We start from the raw sequence: 20,681 nt of genomic DNA on the forward strand, positions 1-20,681 counted from the left end.
ACTCACAAGGCACTATTTATGGGGTGAAATTTGATGAAAATAGATTTTTGTAAGTTTTTATGTTGCTGTGGGCACTGGGCAGTTGCTTGGGATAATGGTAAGGTTAATAAGTCCAAATTGAGGGAAATGTCTTATTTGAAATAAATAATATTTTAAAACACATCTGTCACTGATACAGTGAGACATGAGTGTTAAAAATATTTAATTACATTTCAGATTGACATTATCAAAAGCAAACATGAACAAAATGACAGACATCTAGAAAAGGGTAACAGATTGGAAACGTTACACATTAAAACAAATAAAACATGACATAGACATTACATCATGGAGACAAACACAAAAACAAAAGACAAATAAGATACAATTGCTGCCATAATGCTATAGGAGTATTGCTTATTGCTAAATTAGGTCATAAAAAGTAAAGTGACAACAAAATACTTGCATTTCTCTCAAAGGCAGAACAATACTGTACCACCTCCTGCACATAATGAAAAATGATGGCTATCATCATAAGAAGTATAAAGTAGGGCATTCTGTAATAGACATAAAAAAACAGACTATGTCCACCGCATTAAACTCAGGGTGGGCAAGAGGTGATGTCACTTTTAAAGTAGACAAAATTATATCAGATGCTGGAGGTGGACAGGATGTCCTCTACCAGGTGTTTATACACCCAGGCGTCACCTTTGAGCCGCTGTCGACGGATCCCGACCACCTCAGGCTTCTGCAGGATACAAACCTCCAGCTCAAACTGCATGGTCACCTTTCCAAAGTCTGACTGTGTGTGGCACTTCAGAGTATAGCTAACAGAAAAAGAGGACATTATGATAGCATATAACAATTTAACAACTAAACCAAGTTATTTGGTTAGAGTAGCAGTTCTCAAACTTTTTGACTATATTTCCAGGTATTATGATAGCTGCTTGTTTTCAAATGTTTTTATTATATTAAACTAACATGCAGTTATGTTCTGTATTCCAGAACTGTAGGTTCTTCAAAATAAATAAATAAATACTACTAATAATAAAAATAATAGAATTTAGAATTACATTGTTTTAATATATTAATACTAATTTATTCATTAAAATACTCCTCATCCTGCTGAAGTTTGCTGAGGCCCTCTAGTGGGCCCCGCCCCTCCTTGTTGAGAACCACTGGTTTAGCATAAAAACTAATTTGAATTGCTGTTTCAAGAAACGCATGATGGAAAGGTTTAACTTACCCCTTCTGAACGAAGTCCACGCTCTTCTCTGGTAGGATGCTGAGAATCTGATTGAGCACTTGGTCAGCATTAGTCTGACTGGTGAGTGTCACGTTGTACTGAGCCTAAAAAAACAGAGCATGAGTTATATAGTAACTGACAAACATCTAAATGTGCAATATGGAGAGACTACCTGAAATTAAATGGAAAGAAATATGGACACGAAGTAAATGTTAAAGGGATAGTTAAAAAAAATACTATGGAATTACGGGGACCAGCAACTGTTTGGTTACCCACATTCTTCAAAATATCTTCGTGTTCACCAGAAGAAATAACCTCAGAAGAAATAAAGAAGAAATAAACTCATATATATATACACGTGTAAGTATGTATATGTATATGCACTTGTCTTTAATCCTTATCCAGTAAATCACAAAAAAAAAAACGGAAATGTCATGGGGCCTTTGAATATTGTTGTGGACAATGGTGGGCCTTGGAGTCAAAAAGGTTCAGAACCACTGCTTTAATTTGTTTTGTCCTTTCTGGAGCTTGACTATCCCTGGTCTCCATCCACATTTTCTATATGAAAGAGAGCAGCTTGGACATTTTGTTAAGCATCTCCTTTTGTATGGAATAAAATCGCTGTCAAAAATAATCGTACGTAATTCAAAGCATTTGGTGTTCCACGAAAAATAAGTCATACAGGTTTATGGCATGAGAGTGAGTAAATGATGACCTATCCCTTTTAAAACTTTGTTTAACCTCCAGTGAGGTGGCGTTTGTGAGAGGAGTCACTGCTAAAGCAATGTGCCTGGTTGCAGCAGTGTGATAAACATGCCAAATCATAATTGGATTGGAATATGATTAAGAATTAGGACATTTTAGGCATTCAGGAGAACAACAGACAAACAATACAATCTTAAAGGCTAAACACAAATGTAAAAATGAGACGAATGATACCTTAATTTTGCGTGGTCCATCTCGAGGTCCTCTCTTCTTACTGGGTGTGAGCATTGTAATAACTTTATCCAGGCCTCTCTCCAGACTGCCAAACACTTTACCTCCCTTACGCTTCTGCCCACTGTCCACCTGACAGCCAGCCAGGTCCAGAGATCGAGACAATCGATCGACAAGTGGGAAATTCAGTTTAGAACATAATTGTACATTTTTATAATTACAAAACTATCACAATGCAATGCAGCATTTGCCAAGAGGCTACTACTGAAAAATGGGGCAGTTAAAATTTTAAATAATCATTGTCACCCCCCCCCCAAAAAAAAACTTGACCTCAGGGGAAAAAAATATATATAAAAAAAGAAATTTTAAAGGTGAAGTGTCAATTATGTATATGTATTTAAAAGCCATTTGTTGGCTGAAACGGGGAAACCTGTGATTTTATAATTCTTTTTGCTTATAGGACAGAATTACACACTTCACCTTTAAACTCCACAGTCCTCCTCCATTCCATTCTTTTTCCTTCTTTCTGCTGGTTATTTGACTCTTCTCATAAAAGTCCTCTACCTTCTTTCGGGGCTGAAAGCCAGTATATCCAGTTCTCCTTGTTGGCTGTTCTGCTGTTGGTCCACTTCTCTCCTGCGGGACACTTCTTTAGTGGCACTGCCCGCTCCTGCACACACAGGATAAACACATGTCACTACATGCTACATGCTGCCGCAGCACTGGGAACAGCGACACGTACACCTGTCAGTATGCGCTTCGGGAGTTGTCTCGTACACACACACACGCATGCACACATACACACACACTCCGTCCCCAGTGTGCACCTGTCCGTTCTAGTGCAGGAGGTGGTGTGTGACAGTAACGAGGTGGACACAGTGGATGTTGGGACATGAAGAGGTTTCCCCAGACACACTGCGCCCATACAGAGACACACACTCACACTCTGGTCAACTGAATCAAACTATAGATGCTAGATGACACAACATTCTTTTTAGCTATATTCTTTTAAACCCCAGATATGCCATTAAAGCATCTAAAACTGAACGACACCAAAAATGCAACGTTTGCAGAAAATGAGTATTTAGACTTATGTAAGCTTTATCAGAGAGCACACGAAGATAATAGGAAAGATCCAGGTATTGCCAGCAGTGAAAGCCTCGATTAGACATGATATCTCCAGAGAACTTCCATTCACTGTTAAATCGCTATTAATGCTTTTGTTCAGCTGTCAATTCCTTCAAAGAATTAAAAAAGAAATAAAAAAATCTCCCAGCACCAAGGAGTTCATAATAACAATTCAATGTTAAAAATAATAACATTATTCATTATTTAATCATAAAAAAAAAAAAATTATTAAAAAACAAAAATCTTACTGACCCTAAGCATATGAGGCCACTATATTAGACCCTGGACCACAAAAACCAGTCATAAGGGTCAATTTTTTAAAATTGAGATTTATACATCATCTGAAAGCTGAATAAATATTTTTTTAAATATTTATTCAATATAAATATTCTTTCTATTGATGTATGGTTTGTTAGGATAGGACAATATTTGGCTGAGATACAACTATTTGAAAATCTGGAATCTGAGGGTGCAAAAAATTAAAAAAATAAAAAATTTAAATATTGAGAAAATCACCTTTAAAGTTGTTCAAATTAAGTCCTTAGCAATGCATATTACTAATCCAAAAGTACGTTTTGATATATTTAGGGAAATTCCAAAAAATACAGCACATAAAAATTGTCGCACAAAATAAATGAATGAATGAATTTCATTCAGGAAAAAAAATGTGCTCTTCAAGGTAGATAAAGACATGTTCATACAAGTGATGAGATTTAGGATAACATATATTTGGATTATAACATCAAAAGTGTATACTTGTTGTGATGCTCAACTGATTCATTATCCAGCTCACCTTTGTTTGCGTCGCTGCTTGTGGTAGTGATGTTGTTGTTAGGTGTTGTCGCTACATTTCTGTTGGATTTGGTCTTTCTGCTGCACATTGGAGTTCGGGGGGCAGGCAGAGCAAACACATCTCCATCTGTGCCTGTCACAGCAAGGTTCTCTTTATTTTCTCTGGTTCTATCACGTCTCTCTGGCTTCTGTTGACGGGGTCTCCCTTGCTCTATGATGGGGGAGTAGCCTATTTCATTCCGCCGCTTCTTCGATGTTTCAGAGGTGAGCTTCTGAAGACAACAAGAGTTTTCACAACAATTAGTAACTAAAGCGCTTTCTGGGTTACTACACTGAGTATTTCCTTTAGTAATGACAAATAATTTGTATAGTAATAATTGAGAGTGAGCCACTGGGAATCACAAGCTTGACAGTCAAATGCCCAACATTACTTCCTGCTAAACATTTGGTTTCATTTTGGAAACCACATTATCAAAGTTAAATGTGTTGAAATTTGTTTCATGTTGCCTAAAAATGTTATTAAAAGGGGAATAAATGCGACTTTTTCATGTTTTTGAGTCTCTTATGCTTACCAAGGCTGCCTTTTATTTGATCAAAAATACAGTAAAATAATTTTTTACAATTTAAAATTCTCTCATTTAAGGTATATATGTCATTGTTTCCTGTGGTGGAATTACTCCATTACTCCAGTCTTCAGTGTCACATGATCATTCAGAAATCATTCTAATATTCTGATTTGGTACTTAGGTATCAAATATTATTAGTGCTAAAATATTAATAATGGTTCTTACTATTAAAATTTTTGAAAAGTTTTTTCCTGCTTAATATTTTTTGTGGAAACCATGATACATTCTTTGATGAATAGAAAGTTCAAAAGACCAGCAACCTGATTACTGCCACACCTGTTCGCAATCAAGAAATCTCTTAAATAGGACCTGCCTGACAAAGTGAAGTAGACCAAAAGATCCTCAAAAGCTAGACATCATGCCGAGATCCAAAGAAATTCAGAAACAAATGAGAAAGAAAGTAATTGAGATCTATCAGTCTGGAAAAGGTTATAAAGCCATTTCTAAAGCTTTGGGACTACAGCGAACCACAGTGAGAGCCATTATTCACAAATAACAAAAACATGGAACAGTGGAGAACCTACCCAGGAGTGGCCGGCCGACCAAAATTACCCCAAGAGCACAGCGACGACTCATCCAAAAGGTCACAAAAGACCCCACAACAACACCCAAAGAACTGCAGGCCTCACTTGCCTCAGTTAAGGCCAGTGTTCATGACTCCACCATAAGAAAGAGACTGGGCAAAAATGGTCCAAGTTCCAAGACGAAAACCGCTGCTGAGCAAAAAGAACAAAGGCTCGTCTCAGTTTTGCCAGAAAACATCTTGATGATCCCCAAGACTTTTGGGAAAATACTCTGTGGACTGACGAGCTTAATAATAAAAACCTTCATTTAAAAACTGCATGTTGTGTTCACTTGTGTTATCTTTTACTAAAATTTAAATTTGTTTGATGATCTGAAACATTAAAGTGTGACAAACATGCAAAAAAATAAAAAATCAGGAAGGGGGCCAACACTTCTTCACACCACTGTATATGAAATTGAAATTCATATTATTGACATTATAAATGTATTTTCTGTCACCTTTGCTCAATTTAATGTGTCTTTGCTGAATAAAAGTATAAAAAAAGAATAATTAATGAGCCTCAAGCACAACAGTTTTCAAGATCTACAATATTAAGCACCAAATCAGCATATTAGAAATTATTTCTGAAGGAAAGTGACACTAAAAACTAGAATTAATGCAGCCTTTGTGAACATTTTTATAAAATCGTAATTATTCCGGCTTTAAATTTTTAAACTTTAGAACTTTTTTTACCGGTAACTGACCAAACACAATCCAGGTCTATCAACATTGCATTAATTCAGGAGGACAGTATGTCAATTTGGAAAAAAAAGTACATTAAATAACAAGTAACATTATTAACTAACAAAACAAGAAGCAGTAAGAGAAAAGGAGAGTTTGGAGAAATACAAAAGGAAGTTAAATATAAAAAAAAGACTGGCTGTATAAGCAGCAATGGACAAGAGGGAAGAGCAGACAAATAAAGAGAACATGGAGGCTAACCATGCGTGGAGTGTTTGTGGTGTGTGTGTTCTTGGGCGTGAGAGGGGTCCAGGGATTCTCGTCATCGTAGCAATCGGGGGGAAGACCATAGAGCCAAGCACCACTGGGTGAACACCATCATCATCCTCACTGAACCGTAGACTCTTCTTCAGCTGAGACAGACACACAAAATCACACTCCATACAAACATGACTATAGTAATATTAATAAATAAACACAGCTATCACTCCTGTGTGACTTTTAAAGTACTTTGTATTTGTATAATAAACATAGCACACGCTGACCATTGTGCATTCATAATGCTCATAAATATGTGTATATTGAACTCACTTGTATGTCCTGTAAAGGGGAGTACAAGGGGTCAATCATGGGGCATTCTGCTCTCAGACGCACAGGGCGGCCTTGATGCTTTTTAGCCAGCAGTAACAGGTAGGTGGCAGTCATTTGATCGTACTTACACTGAAAAAACACACAGAGTAAAGATTTCTCTTCTGTGTGATTGATATATAATACTGACGTTTATAACAGAGGGAATTATGAACAAGTCACATCTCGGTAGTTAAGGGAAGCAGCTTTGGCCAATGCACTGGCATCTACTGACATCTAGTGGAGTAGTGGTCGTGGTAAAGCGATTTGATGTTTTTCTTCAAAGTTGTTATCTTTCTCTGGTTATTAAGCAGCTATTCCATTAAATTGTTTCCTAAACACCAAATCAGCAGCTTAGAATGATTTCTAATGGATCATCTGACACTGAAGCCAGGAGTAATGGCTGCTGAAAATTGAACTTCACCATAACAGGAATAAATTACATTTTAATAATGTAATCATATTTTACGATATTACAATTTATATTGTAATAAAATCAAATAAATGGAGCTTTTGTGAGACTCCTTTAAAAACTTTAAAAAAAACTGTTCCATTTGAACAGTAGTGTCTTTGCTAGATCTATACACTTAATACAAAAACAAATAAATACTTACAAATATAATACTCCTTTTAAATCACAGGAATCACTCAGTACATCTGACACAAGTTGGATTGTTCGTTGTCTGGACTGTTTAAAAGCCACTGCCATTTCAGTGATGCAGTCTTCATCTATATGACCCAACTAAAAAGAACAAACATACAAAAGGAAATTATACATTGACTCAATGACTCATATACAGTATTCTCTACATTTATTGGCTGTGCTTAATAGTTGAGTGTCCATCAATAAAGAATCAATGAACACTGCTGATCAATAAACATACTGACCCATGTCTGTTTCATTTGACGTAAACACATTAAGGTCATATGGATCTGTTAAAACTTTAAAGGAACTAAAGCAGATATAATTTGTTATGGATAAGTAAATACTAAGAATCACAACAACTTTGAAGCTCAGAAATGTTTTATAAAAAATTATTGGCTTTACTTGACTAATTGGATCTTGGAGGCATATGATTTGACTATAATGTTTATAGAGCTCATCTTACAGGATGTTTACTGTGCCACTCCACTGGTGTGCTGTATCCCTTCATGACCCAAGGGTGATCAAGCAACTGTTTCATAGTCAAACGCCTCTTTGGGTCCACCTGTAGGAGAGGAAAATAAACTGCATTAAATTGTACTACTGCCTTACTAAAACACATGAAACAGACACACAAACCATGCACAGTACCTGCATCATCTGGTTTAGAAGCAAAATGCTAGCAGGTGAAAGCCAGTGGGGGTTGCTATATTTGCCTCTCTGTCAAAACACAAGCCAATATTGCATAATATGAGATCACATACTATACAAAACTACTTTTATTTCAGTAACCTAATAAATGCATGGATGAATAAATAGTTGTGGTGGGATTTAATGCTCACATCCAACACAAACTTACTGTGATTTTTCTGTAGAGGACCATGCAATTGTCATCATCAAACGGAAGAAAACCACACAGTAAAGCGTAAAGCAATATGCCCATACTCCACACATCAGCCTGAAACACATGTGCCATGAGATCACAAGAAATATACATGCTTAATTTGGCATTGCTTTCAAATACGTTGGACACGAAACACATATGCCACACTGACCTCAGAACCAATGTAAGCCTTGCCCTGAATGAGCTCTGGAGTTGCATATGCTGGACTGCCACAACAGGTCAGTAATTCAAAACCCAAACCGCCCTAATCAAAGTAAAATTCACAACTTTTAAAATGCCATTAAAACATTTACCCTGAATCGAAACAAAGTCAAAAATTTATTGAAGCACTGATACTGAGGGACATATTTGAAACAATAAGTTTAGATAAAATATTAATAACACTATTGTTTTCCGTAGGGCTGCTTTATAGCTGAATTAAATTGGTTTCACAACTGATAAACTTTGCAACAGTGACAGAACTGAATCAACATGAGCTGAATAATGATACTACTGTCTGAAATTTAAGTTGTCATAATTGATGAATTTTGCAACATAAACCCTGTTATATTCCTGTTTACTGTGAAGCTGCTTTAAAACAATCTGTATTGTATAAAGCACTATATAAATAAATGTGACTTGACTTTAAGCAAGAAAATGGACATAATAGATGGATACACACCTTTGGTTTGGCACAAAGGCCGAAGTCAATGAGTTTTAGGTTATGATCTTCATCGATCAACAGGTTTTCCTAAGGTCAGTAAGAAACAGTTGTGTCAAGCAATCATTGACAATGTAATAATTCACTCCTAAATGAAAACACTGTCATCATTTAGTCATCCTCATGTTTTTCCAAATCTGAATATTCAGCCAATTTCTTACATCAAGCTATCACATGGCCACATGGATTGGAATATGGCGCACAAGTTGGACCATATTTATGGTGTTTTCGTGTCCTTTTCAAAGCTTAAAAGCATCAGTCCCTGTTTATTGTAATTGAATGGAAAAGAGGAATGAGCACAGTGTTCTAAATTTCTCTTTTGTGTTCCACAGAGTAACACATTTTGGAACGACTTGTTCAAACAGCTGATAAAAGCATCACAATAATCAACGAGCAATCAAAACAACTCCAATCCATCAATTAACATCTAGTGAGTGAAAAGCGGCATGTTTGTAAAAACTAATTCATCATTAAAGGCATTTTAACTTTAAACCGCCGCTTTGGGACAAAATACAGTAAAATCCATAATCCATAAGAGCCTTCCTCCAGTTAAAAAGTCCATCCCCTGTTTTCCATTCCAATCAAAATCCACCAACATATTTGTTTAGAAATGTTCTGGACCGATTTCACTTGTAAATGGTGCTTGATCTGTACATGTTTCTCTCCCGATTCAGACAATACATTTAGATTAAGAAACAAACTCATCTACATCTTGGTAGGCCTGAGGGTGAGTACATTTTCAGCTAATTTTCGATCTATTAATTTAAGACATTTTTCATTTCTGGGTGATCTGTTCCTTTAATGAGAGAACTCAGTATATGATTAAGCTATTTAAAAGTCAAATGTTCTGTTCAACCAACTCACCGGTTTGAGGTCTCTGTGGGCATAGCCTTGGCTATGAACATAGGCCAATGCAGAGATGATCTGACAGAAAAACACTTGCGTCTCTTCCTCCGACAACCGGGTCTTTAGCAATGGTGTAATCAAACAGTTCTCCTCCAGGACAGTACTAAGTGTGACAAGATATATGCATTGCATATAAACATATGAAGCTTAATCTATTTTCATTAAGCATCAGAATCACTTTGAAGAAAACATACCTCAAGCACCATGTAGATCTTGCTTGATGTCTCAATGACATGGTAGAGTCGACACACGTGTTGATGACTGAGGTTCTTCATAGCCTCAATCTCAATCTTAACTCAGGGCAGATCATCCTAAAAACAGGTAACGCACACTTTAAAGAGCATTTCTTTTCCAAAATGCATACTCTTCTCATTTTCAGCATGCTAACACTGTATTCCATCTAAAAGTAGAATAAATTAAGCAATATCTCCATACTTCTTCATTAATCCTCAAAAGAATTTGTGCAAACGTAAAATGTGTTTTAAGGCAAGGCCAACCTAAAGAAGATCTTACCCCTAGGTCTTTCTTCTCCATTATTTTGATGGCCACTTTCTCTCCTGTCAGTATGTGTATACCAAGTTTGACTTTGGCAAACCCACCTATGGGTTAGAACAGAATAAAACAAGATGTGCTCTTGATGAAAGTTTCTCATATGCACGATCACTAAAGCATTACATAAAAGCATAATCAATGGACATTACCTGAGCCGATGGTTTCATAAACCTCATAGTGCTTGAGAAGTTCAGAAGTGCTTTCTACAGGCATGCTGAGGACACATACACCTGCATTAAAACAGCATTTTTTCTTTTAGTTACACATTTTTAGCGACACGTTTATATAAAACCACCGATTAAGTGACACTCATCATCACATTTGCAATATCAAGTACTTGGTGAGAATGGTGATCATCACAACGGTGTAAACAAACAACACGATCAAACCACAAAACAGAAGATTCAACCACAAAGAGTAGGTTTTATATTTATTTTTCACCCTATCAATGCTGGATTACTACCTTCGAGAAGAATCCTTTTTTATTTTTATTGTCTCAATTTGGTCTCTACTGTGGAAAGACAGCTCAACATTCCTAAAGCGTTTTTGAATCGGATACTCGAGGAGCAATGTAACGTTACTGGATATATGATGCATACTGTATTCCTCAAAGGTGAAAACTTTCAAATGTACCTATGTCAAACTAACACAATGAATGAACTGGTAAAAGCAGTCATAATAAAGGTTTGTTTTGACCAACATGTTGCACAACAAACTCACCAGCTGTGCTCCAATGATTCAGTTTAAAACGCCGATATAAGCGATATTGATCTCAAAACAATAAAAACCAAAAACTTATAATGTAATGTTAAAAAAGAGGCAATAGTTTACTCTGTTACGCGAGATTACATATGTTTACAATGTGATATAAAATTAAAACTGCCAAAGCATCTTTCATTCGAACATGTTTGAAAAATTTGAATTTCCCACTTGCTACGTCAGAAGAGTTCCTGTTACGGTAAAAGTCTTTTTGCGCTAGGTGGAAGGCGTTTTTCCAATAGTATCCAGCTGCAGACCCGCAGCACCAGCAGTTTCAGAACCGCAGCCACAGAACCGGAAGTGAGGGGCGGAGCTTACATTTTTTAACAGAGTAGCGCCACCTTACGGTTTTTAAGGGGTAATTTGCTTTTATTACACACGATACGTCATACTTTATGTATGTATGCATTTTATAATGACATATTAAGCATTTTATAAACATTATACATCTTGTGTAATTTAGTATTCGTTTCATTGTATTATGCGAGTCATTTCCTGTTTGTGATATTAAAAATAATGTTTGAAACTTCTGGGCTTTTTATATTAAATATACTTTAATCACAAGATTTAAAATAAATGTTTACTCCAAAGTCAAGAACACGTGCATCATACATTTGTTTATATGAATAATAAACGTCTTCAAAACTTCACCACAAGGCTCATTTACAGCATACATCCGAAAATTAATCGAAACATCCACAAAAAAAAGTTATATACTATAAAGTATGACAACAAATTCAAGTTTCAATATAAGATAATAAAGCCAAGCACACATTAAGTACTTAGCAGATAAATGCTTAACGTAATATATACGATAATTATTAAACATATGATAGCAAAAACATTACAGACTACTCACCGTGCTGGCGTGCTCTCTCTCTCGTTGCCAATAACTCCGCCTAACTTTTTTTTGTAACTCCAATGAATAATTTTCAGGGTGAGTTTGTAACTTAATTGAAAGTCAATAGCCACACACACACACACACACACACACACACACACACACACACACACACACACACACATAGCCTGAAACCCCTGCTCAGTAACAGCTCAATACTCAGCACTGAATATATATATGTGTGTGTGTGTGTGTGTGTGTATATATATATATATATACACGAGTGTTTCTGCAACTACGGGCACTTTTAAGTCCCAGCAGTGAAATTTTAGATTTATGTTAAAATTTGTCATATGCTTTATAAATATACTCACAGTGTCATTACACACCTTGACAAAATATAATTAATGATTAATGTGATTTAATATAAAATTATTAAGCATTTATAGGTCCAAACACCATTTTTGTTCATGTCCTACAACTCTGGTCAGTCACGTAAAATAATCTAATTGAATTACAATTTGACATTATTTCAAATGGAATTGTTTAATATACATATTAATTTACAGCATCTTAAAGGGGTCATATGATGCGATTTCAAGTTTTCCTTTCTCTTTGGAGTGTTACAAGCTGATTGTGAAGGCTTTTATTATGACATTTTATCAAAGACAAACAAGTCTAGTTTCTATGAAAACAGAAATTAGCACGTGAGCACATTGCTGACAGATTAGGCCACCTCACTACCTCACTCACAAGATCCCAAAAATATAAGGTAAATATCGTCTTTTCTGTGTCAGTATTTATTGTGTCCTTACCTGATACATTTAAAAAATAAATGTATATTACTGTTTAAGTCATATATATTAAAGGGGTCATATGATGCTTTTTTAAAGATCATTATTTTGTGTAAGAGTCAAAACTAATAATAAAAAAACTAATTTACCGCAACAAATGTAGGTGTTGCGGTAGAGACAAGTTCAAGGTTTACTGTATATTAAATTACAAATATTCAGTCTATTGTAAATTATATTTACCTTTACTGTTGTTCTCTACAGTAGCCTGTTTTACCGACACAAGATGTCATTACCGCAGCTCTGCTTTATTTTATTTTTTTCATATTTTTATTTGCAAAAAATATTTTAGCACTTAAGTTGAGATGATTTACACATTGAAATTGCAACATCTGTCATAAAAAGCTAAATATGCCATCTTTAGTGTGTATGGAAACAATTGACATCTAAGGTTACTGTCTAAATTTTACATGGCATAGAGAAAACCTTGAAATCTCCTATTTTGTATATTATTTTTTAATATCAGTATTTACAAAACTGCACAAAATGTGAAAAATCTATTGAAATATATTAAATTTTTGTAGAAATTAAAAAAGAAAAATGTATATAATGAACGTTATTGTAACGTTGTGGTAAGGACATTTTGTAAGACGAAGAGTTGAAAAACATAAAAAATAAACATGTTCCAGATTAAAATCTTAATGACTCCATGCAATTTTGTTGACCTTTTTATATGTATTACAGACTCTGATGGTTAAAATTAAAATTCACAGGTTGATTTTAAAAATTTTGTAGAGTCAAAAGTACCCCTAGTTGCAGAAACACACATTTACGTTTTTTTAATGTCATTGTTAACTAAAAAATGCCAGTGTTCCTTTAAGGATAGCATAAGCATAGCAAAAATGTACAACCTCATCTGTTAAAACAACAACGACAATAATAATAATAATAATAAATTAAATTAATCTGTGACTCTGAACAGAGCTCTGAAAGAACTGACTTACCAGAAAAATTAGAAAACTATGGTTATTTTTATGGTTATTTAGATTCAACATCCATTCATTGCAGATAGCCAATGAACATGCTTTAAACCCTGAATTCACCAACTCCATTTAAATTGTATGTGTGATATTATTATGGTATTTTCAGAAATCAATAGTACGTTTGAAAAAAAAAGCAGAGTTGATGCAAAGGCTGTTAACATGTATCGGCACTTACATGGAAGAGAATAGTGTAAAGTCTAATTAATAAAACATTAATTCGCCAGTCATTTAGATGTCATTTTAATGGGGTGAATACTGCATTACAAAGCCATTTTTCATTACTATAACCATTCATTCTATCACTGGTCATTCTTTCAATCATGCATTCATTTTTACATGCAGCCCACTATTTCAAAGGTATACAGTATGTCTATGGCTTCAGCATGCCTTATAGCAGGGGTGCCCAACCCTGTTCCTGGAGATCTATCTTCCCGCAGAGTTCAGTTCCAACCCTGATCAAACACACCTGTCTGTAATTATCAAGTGCCCCTTCAGATCCTAATTAGTTGATTCAGGCCATGTCCACATGTACACGGGTATTTTTATAAACTGAGTTTTTCCTTCTTCAGTTTAAAAAAAAATCTACGTTCACATGAAAACGCAAACGCATGCTATGAAGCACTGTCAAGATTAAACCCTGAATTCACCAACTCCATTTAAATTGTATGTGTGATATTATTATGGTATTTTCAGAAATCAATAGTACGTTTGAAAAAAAAAGATTAAAATTAAAAACATTACTAACCTAATAAAACTTGATTCACATCATATGGTGCTGGACTGCCTCAAGTCAGCATCTATTTTCTAAATTAATGTTGTTATAATCTGTGAACAATTAATCTATGAATATGTTTTTCTTTCTTTTTCTTTTCTTTTTTTAATTGACCTTGTAACGTTTATTTAAACTGTCATAACTGGACCTTCCGGTGAAAATGACAGACTTCTCTCTGGCGATGCATGCAGGACTTCATTCAATCATTTGGTCCTTTTAAACCCCACCCCTTCAAGCTTGTGTTCATCTGCCTGGGCAACACCCATGCACGATAACACTGCAACCGGAGTTTTTGAAAATCTTCACCCTGGCAGGATTTAAAAAAAAATTTGTTTCAGTGACCTGGTGCTGCATTTGCGTGTGGACGAACGGCCAAACCGCATAGAAAAATCTGCGGTTTTAAAAATAGCCACGTTCGTGTGGACAGGGCCTCAGTTGCGTTTGATCAGGGTTGGAGCTGAACTCTGCAGGAAGGTAGATCTCCAGGAACAGGGTTGGGCACCCCTGCCTTATAGGAAGAGAGTGCATGGCAGCTTTTTGGTATTCAGACACATGTACTGGTGGGTAAATTACTTTCCATTTAATTTAGCCATTTAATATTCTGTCACACTCAAATTTGTAATTTTCCATATCTGTCACTTTTCAAACATTTTCTAGAATAATTTGATCATTGTAAGATTATGTGAGCGGTGCTTTGGGAAAACTAGAGAGGGAGGAATGACTGAAAAGGAAAAACTTATCAGTGAAAAATAAATCAATGGCACCAAAAATTAGTCTGTTGTTTTTCCACAAAAATAATCGAATGATCCACATAAACCTCCCTTCTTGAAGTTATAACTGTAAAGCATGTGCAAAAGTTAATATAAAGTCTTTTGAATGAATCTGCATTCACGGCAAAATCATTCATCCATAGGCTTTGGTATGTTCTTCTAAAGGAACACAGTAACATTACTGGCAACTCAAGTAAAATATTGTTTGTATTTAGTAAACATTTATAACCCAGGTGATTACTGCAGAAAGCTTTTATAACATTCTCTAATATAGACACTAGCAGAGAGAAGAGAATATACTGTATGTGCAACATTGGTGAGAACAGTAGTGAGAAAGCAAGAAAGAGAGCGTATGAGAGCAGATAATGTTGGAAAATACATTACGCAAAATCCCTGTCTATGCTTTCCTCATAAAGCAGAATAAATTACGGACAACCATAGTACAAAGACAGTTATGGTTTAGAATTACATTCAATACTAAATACTTAAACCCAACATACAAATACTGTGAAACAAGCTGTTTAGTACCCTGTTTAGAAATTCTGTTCTCAGTACACTTGTCATTGTAGGTTAATCCATTCAAAACATTTAAATGGTAGGTTTTATTTTTCAGTGTCTGTATGTTTGTGAGTGTGCCACTACCTTTGGACACTGCATCAATGTTAATGTTATAGATCTCAACAGTTCAATTTGAAAAACATTTGAATTATTCTGACTGGTTTCTTGCGGTTTGGAGGAGGAAAAAAAAACTACTCAATGTAACTGTTCAAAGGTCAAAGGGCAGTAAGAGTGCGAAAGAGCTGGGTGAGGCAGAAGACTGAAGTTGTTAGTGCAGTGCATTGGCGAGCCAGGAGTTTAATACTGAGATCATGACAAGTCTTTCTTTCTGTAGCACTTCCCACTAGCTCTGCTGCCCGAGCAAAGTCCTGATAAGTTTTTGCAACACTTGCTAGTCCTGTAAGTGCTTGGGCATGGCGCTCCCTGCATCGCTGGCAGCTAGAGAAACATAAGCACACGCTTGTCAGCTGTACCAGTGAGTGGAAGCTTTCAGACAACGACTTAAGTGTTTCCTCTGGCGTCTGCCCAACCCTGACCACGCGTTGGCATCCTGCTAAAAGCCCCCGAGCCTCTGCATGTAATCGCCTTTTGTTCTCTGAAAAGTGAGCCACACAGTTATCCCTGGGGTGCTCATGGACCCCATCTTGGTTTTTCATAGCGCCAGCAAGAACATTTAAGAGGGTATCCACATCCCTTTGCAAAGAAAGGAATCCTGTTGGTGGAAGGGGATATCGACGAGTCAACAGTGAAGTGATGGTATCTTCATGAAGGTCTGAAAGGAAGCAGTCAGGGGCATCCAATGGAAACAGAAGGGGACTGAGCTCTGTAGATGATGAAGCAGGCAGTACTAGATGAGGGAACAAGGGCAATGGAGAAGATGGGGAGAAAGATGCAGGAGATGCAGAGAGCGAGGAAGGAGGGACAGATGTCAAAACAGCATGCCCTGTTTCACCCTGGCTTGTTCTGCGGGAAAACTCATATACGGTGAGTTCATCATCGAAACTGGCGCTGTCAAGAACTCCACTAAAACAGTTGGTGTATACTGTATGGCAGGCCTCTAAAGGTGTTTGAGCACCTTCCATTACAGTGTCACACCCCATAGCCAGTACCGAGCTGCAGCTAAGTTCTGGTTTCTCATGTAGATTTGAGCTAGGCAAGGATTGTGGTTGGGTTATGGTAGGTTCGGACTTGCAGTTTGCAAAAACCCCACAACTAGAGGTGAAGTTATGGGGAGTTGTGCTTGAGGAAGGGTGGCTACATCCTTGTAACCCACTAGACGTTACCACCCCCCAGGGTCTGTTTAGATTCTGTGTAGTAACCACTACAGATGAGGGGCTGACTTGGAGAGAGTTGCCTGCTTTGGAGCACAAGGGGGATATGGCTTTTACAGAAAACTCTTTAGGGTCAGTTTTGGTTTTCTGCTGCCCACATGCTTTAGCACTAGTGTGGCTGACCTCTCTTAACTCCTCAATGACCTCAGTGACCTCTTCAGATACTATGGTAACCACTTTTACCTCTGTTACCTCAGGAGAACCTTCATTCAACGTTACATCCTCAGTTGCCTCTTCTGCTACTTCAACTTCATTTGTTTGTAGCTGTGTTTCTGAAAGTCTTCTCACAGGCTCAACACTGCCACTGCCATTAGAACTGGCATTTAACATTTCCTGGGAACGTGATAAGTAGAGGGGAAGGTTCTGGATCTTTCCCCGCAATGTTGAGGCAGAGAGTCGCCCAAGGATGCTGGATGAACAGGGTGTAAGAAGGAACCTTTGGGCTGGTTCATAAGATGGTACACTAGAAGATAGTTCTCGGAGTGAAGGGTCACAAAAATCATCGGTTTCATCAGATTCTGGTCCTTTGACTCGCTGGGAAAATAAGTGCCTTGATGGGCAATGCAGTGCGCTGTTACCAAAAGATGCAGACATGCTTTGACTTCTGGTTCTCTCTATTGGCTCCACCGAGTGCTTTCCCATCCCAAATTGTAGATGTACAGTATTGCCATATCTGTCTATATTAGGGCTTGTGGTGTAAGATATGCTTGGGACATGAAAGTAGGGTAAACTTGATGGGGATATCTGGCCTAGTCTTGGTAGTGAGCTGCTCTTTTGAGTTACTGAACTGCCTTGGAAAAAATCTTCCATTTGTTTGGTTACCTGATCATCTCTTTGATCAAATAAAACACTGCTATCACACTGTCCTCTAGACATATCAAAGAACAAGTGACCTCCAAACAGTCTCTCAACTAGACCTCCCACTGCACCTTCCTCTTGATCATCTCTGCTATGGTTACTGGTGTTTCCTTCACCCTGTAGGTCCATATGGGAGCGTACTGCTACTATAGTTGGTGATACAGTAGACATTAGTTCAGTGACTGATTTGAACTCCATGGAATCTGGTTCCATCTCTATAAGTTGCTGTTTCCGCTGATATGCTTTGTTTGAGTGTGTATCAGTAGGATTATGTAGTCCTGATCCATTGACTTTGGATGGGTTGATGGGCTTGGATTCCAGTTGCGCTGGTTCTCCTTCAGAATCGGTTAGGGATAAGACTGTAGGACATGGACCTTTATCTGAGCATCCACCATCAAAACATGGCATTCGGCCAGCACCTTGGTTGAATGATATAGATCCATAGTTTGGGATGCTATTTCCATAGCTGTTACCTAAATGATCCTGTTCTGGGAATGATACCAGGGATGTGTAATTTGTTTCCATGAATGAGCGACGCTTTTTAGATCTTTTGTTGAAATATGATGATTCAACTTGAGAAACCATTTTTCCTTCTTCCTTTTCTTTCCTCTCTAAATCCACTGTCTCTTGTTCACTTGCACAGATGCCAATCCCCCTCAGGCTTAGTGTCTGTAATATGGTGCTTGACTCTGCAGAAGTTTCTATAAAGAGAAATATCAGCAAATACATATGGTAAGTATTTGTTAGCAAAAGTACACACAACTATTTTGGGTATTTTTGTCTATTGATGGTTACAGATAACTAATTTTCACTGACTTCTTTAACTTCTACAACATGTTATAGAAATATTTTGAGAACATTTCATGGTGAATCTCCCCTATGTCATACCTCTTGTCATGGCAGTTGAGGAGGGTTCTTCAGGAGATGTGAATCTTTCCCGAGCATCAAAGAACTCGTCATCTGAACTGCTATCTCCAAACCCTGGTGGGGGTTGAAAGATTGGCACTGTTTCTGTCTGATTCACTTCCTCTCTTTCCTGATCTGGTTGTGTTTCCACAGGACCTGGAGGAGAGAGAGGTCGTGGAAGGCTCCGGGCACTGTCAGGGGTAACATTGGAGCAGATATTGTAATAATGTCTGGTGTCTCCTTGTTCAAATGTGAACACATAGTCTCCAGAAGGAGGTAGGCTGCTCCCAGGACATTTTGCAGGTGACTCATTTTCATGTTTTTCATTCTCTGTTCCCAATTCCTCACAATCCTCCTCTTCACTGGCTGCAGGGGGACTAGGTAGACATTCAGCAATATTTGAGAGTGCAGGAACGCAAAAGAATTGGTTAATATCAGGCTCACAGTGGGAATCAGCAGAGCACAGGTCACTTTGGGAATGAGAATCATTGCTGTGCAGTTGCTGTGGAGACAATGATGGTGAATAGCGATCTTCACAGCAGTAAGAGTCTTTCACTGGTAAATGGCATGGGCGTCTGGTAGAAAAGTAGGTCATGAGGTCGTCCTCCTCTAGGGCATCTATAGAGTCACTGGACATGCTGGTCATGAAATGTGACTCAGTTTGGTATGAATCAGATGCTTCAGATGATGGGTCATCGACAATGATGACACACTGAGGTTGTTGAGGCTTTTTCTCTTGCTCTTCGTCTTCCTTTTCTGTGCCCACTCTCTCGTTGTCTCTTTCTACTGTTTTTCCATTATTACCAAGCATAGATTCATGGATGGTTTCTTTGTCCTCCTCCCTTTCCTTCTTCTCAACCACCTCCTCTTCTTTGCCTCCTTCCGTCTCCACCTCTTCATCTTTTTCTATGTAACTTTGTGCTTTTTCGGTTTCGTCTGGTAGCTTATCACTGGGTTTAACTGCTGTGTTGTTGCTTCTGGCAGTGCTAGCAACATGAGCAAGGAGAGCATCCACGTCTGTGTCTGAGTCGTCAGAGTCACTGCCACAGTGTGACACATAACCTATACACAATGGCAGAAGCACAGATAAAATCACACTGTGAAAATTGTCTTTGTCAACATGCAAACAGTGGTCACATTTTTCACAATTCCTTAGATATAAAGTATAGGGTGGCTACATACTCGCTACTCACAATTAGTTCCTATAGTTTTTGTCACATTGTTTTTTTATAGTAATCACATAAATGTCATATATACCTTGTGATTTTTATAGGCTATAAATGCAAACAGTTTCCACTGTTAAAAAGTCTGTGTAAAATTTTTATTTACTTATTTATTTTTGTTTTGCTATTTTTAGAAAATTGTTACAACCAGAGTATGTGAGCAGTGTAGAGTGGAAGTGGAGTGCTTAGATTCTGCCTGAAGCATGAATCTTTTTTATTTTCTCAAATCAGAGCAACAATGTTTTCTCTTGTTTAAAGAGACTTTCTAAGATTTTTCAAAATGTTCAAAATTCATCAAAGCTCACATTAGGGCTGTCAAAATGGCTGAAAAACAAAATTCGAATTTTGTGCTTAAATATAATCAAAATTCTAATTATATTCGAATTTAAAATGCATAATTTCAGTTAGGGTAATCTAAAGATTTTATTGGTTGTGTCAATTAACCCTAACCTTAACCAGTGAAATTGACTGCACGGCGGGATTGGCGCTGAATAGCGTGGTAAAGAAATATGCTCAGGAGATAAACAGTTAATAAGATTATGCA

At 37.0% G+C, this 20,681-nt stretch overlaps 2 protein-coding genes across 2 annotated transcripts in view; both read right to left on the reverse strand.

Annotated features, from left to right (window-relative positions):
- Window positions 1–324: 324 nt before the first annotated feature.
- LOC107709443 (maternal embryonic leucine zipper kinase-like) lies at window positions 325–11,226 on the reverse strand. Its single transcript, XM_016513920.1, is given in 20 exon segments — window positions 325–806; window positions 1,226–1,329; window positions 2,165–2,324; window positions 2,726–2,831; window positions 4,083–4,353; window positions 6,215–6,297; window positions 6,300–6,366; window positions 6,545–6,673; window positions 7,236–7,322; window positions 7,690–7,788; window positions 7,875–7,943; window positions 8,083–8,181; window positions 8,279–8,371; window positions 8,789–8,857; window positions 9,692–9,790; window positions 9,792–9,836; window positions 9,928–10,044; window positions 10,247–10,332; window positions 10,435–10,515; window positions 11,006–11,226. Coding segments are annotated over 19 exon segments (2,025 nt in total). The 5' UTR covers window positions 10,499–10,515; window positions 11,006–11,226; the 3' UTR covers window positions 325–628.
- Window positions 11,227–14,934: 3,708 nt separating this feature from the next.
- The window catches only part of LOC107709451 (FERM and PDZ domain-containing protein 1-like), a 31,804-nt gene continuing 26,057 nt past the window's right edge, over window positions 14,935–20,681 (reverse strand). The window contains exons 16-17 of the mRNA XM_016513928.1: window positions 18,897–19,976; window positions 14,935–18,709 (exon numbers count right to left, since the gene is read on the reverse strand). Of these exons, the coding sequence (XP_016369414.1) occupies window positions 16,035–18,709; window positions 18,897–19,976 (3,755 nt within the window). The 3' untranslated portion in view covers window positions 14,935–16,034. The remainder of the gene's footprint in view (window positions 18,710–18,896; window positions 19,977–20,681) is intronic.

The sequence above is a fragment of the Sinocyclocheilus rhinocerous genome, unplaced genomic scaffold, assembly GCF_001515625.1.
Source record: "Sinocyclocheilus rhinocerous isolate Xijiao unplaced genomic scaffold, SAMN03320098_v1.1 scaffold1648, whole genome shotgun sequence".
Taxonomy (NCBI): domain Eukaryota; kingdom Metazoa; phylum Chordata; class Actinopteri; order Cypriniformes; family Cyprinidae; genus Sinocyclocheilus; species Sinocyclocheilus rhinocerous.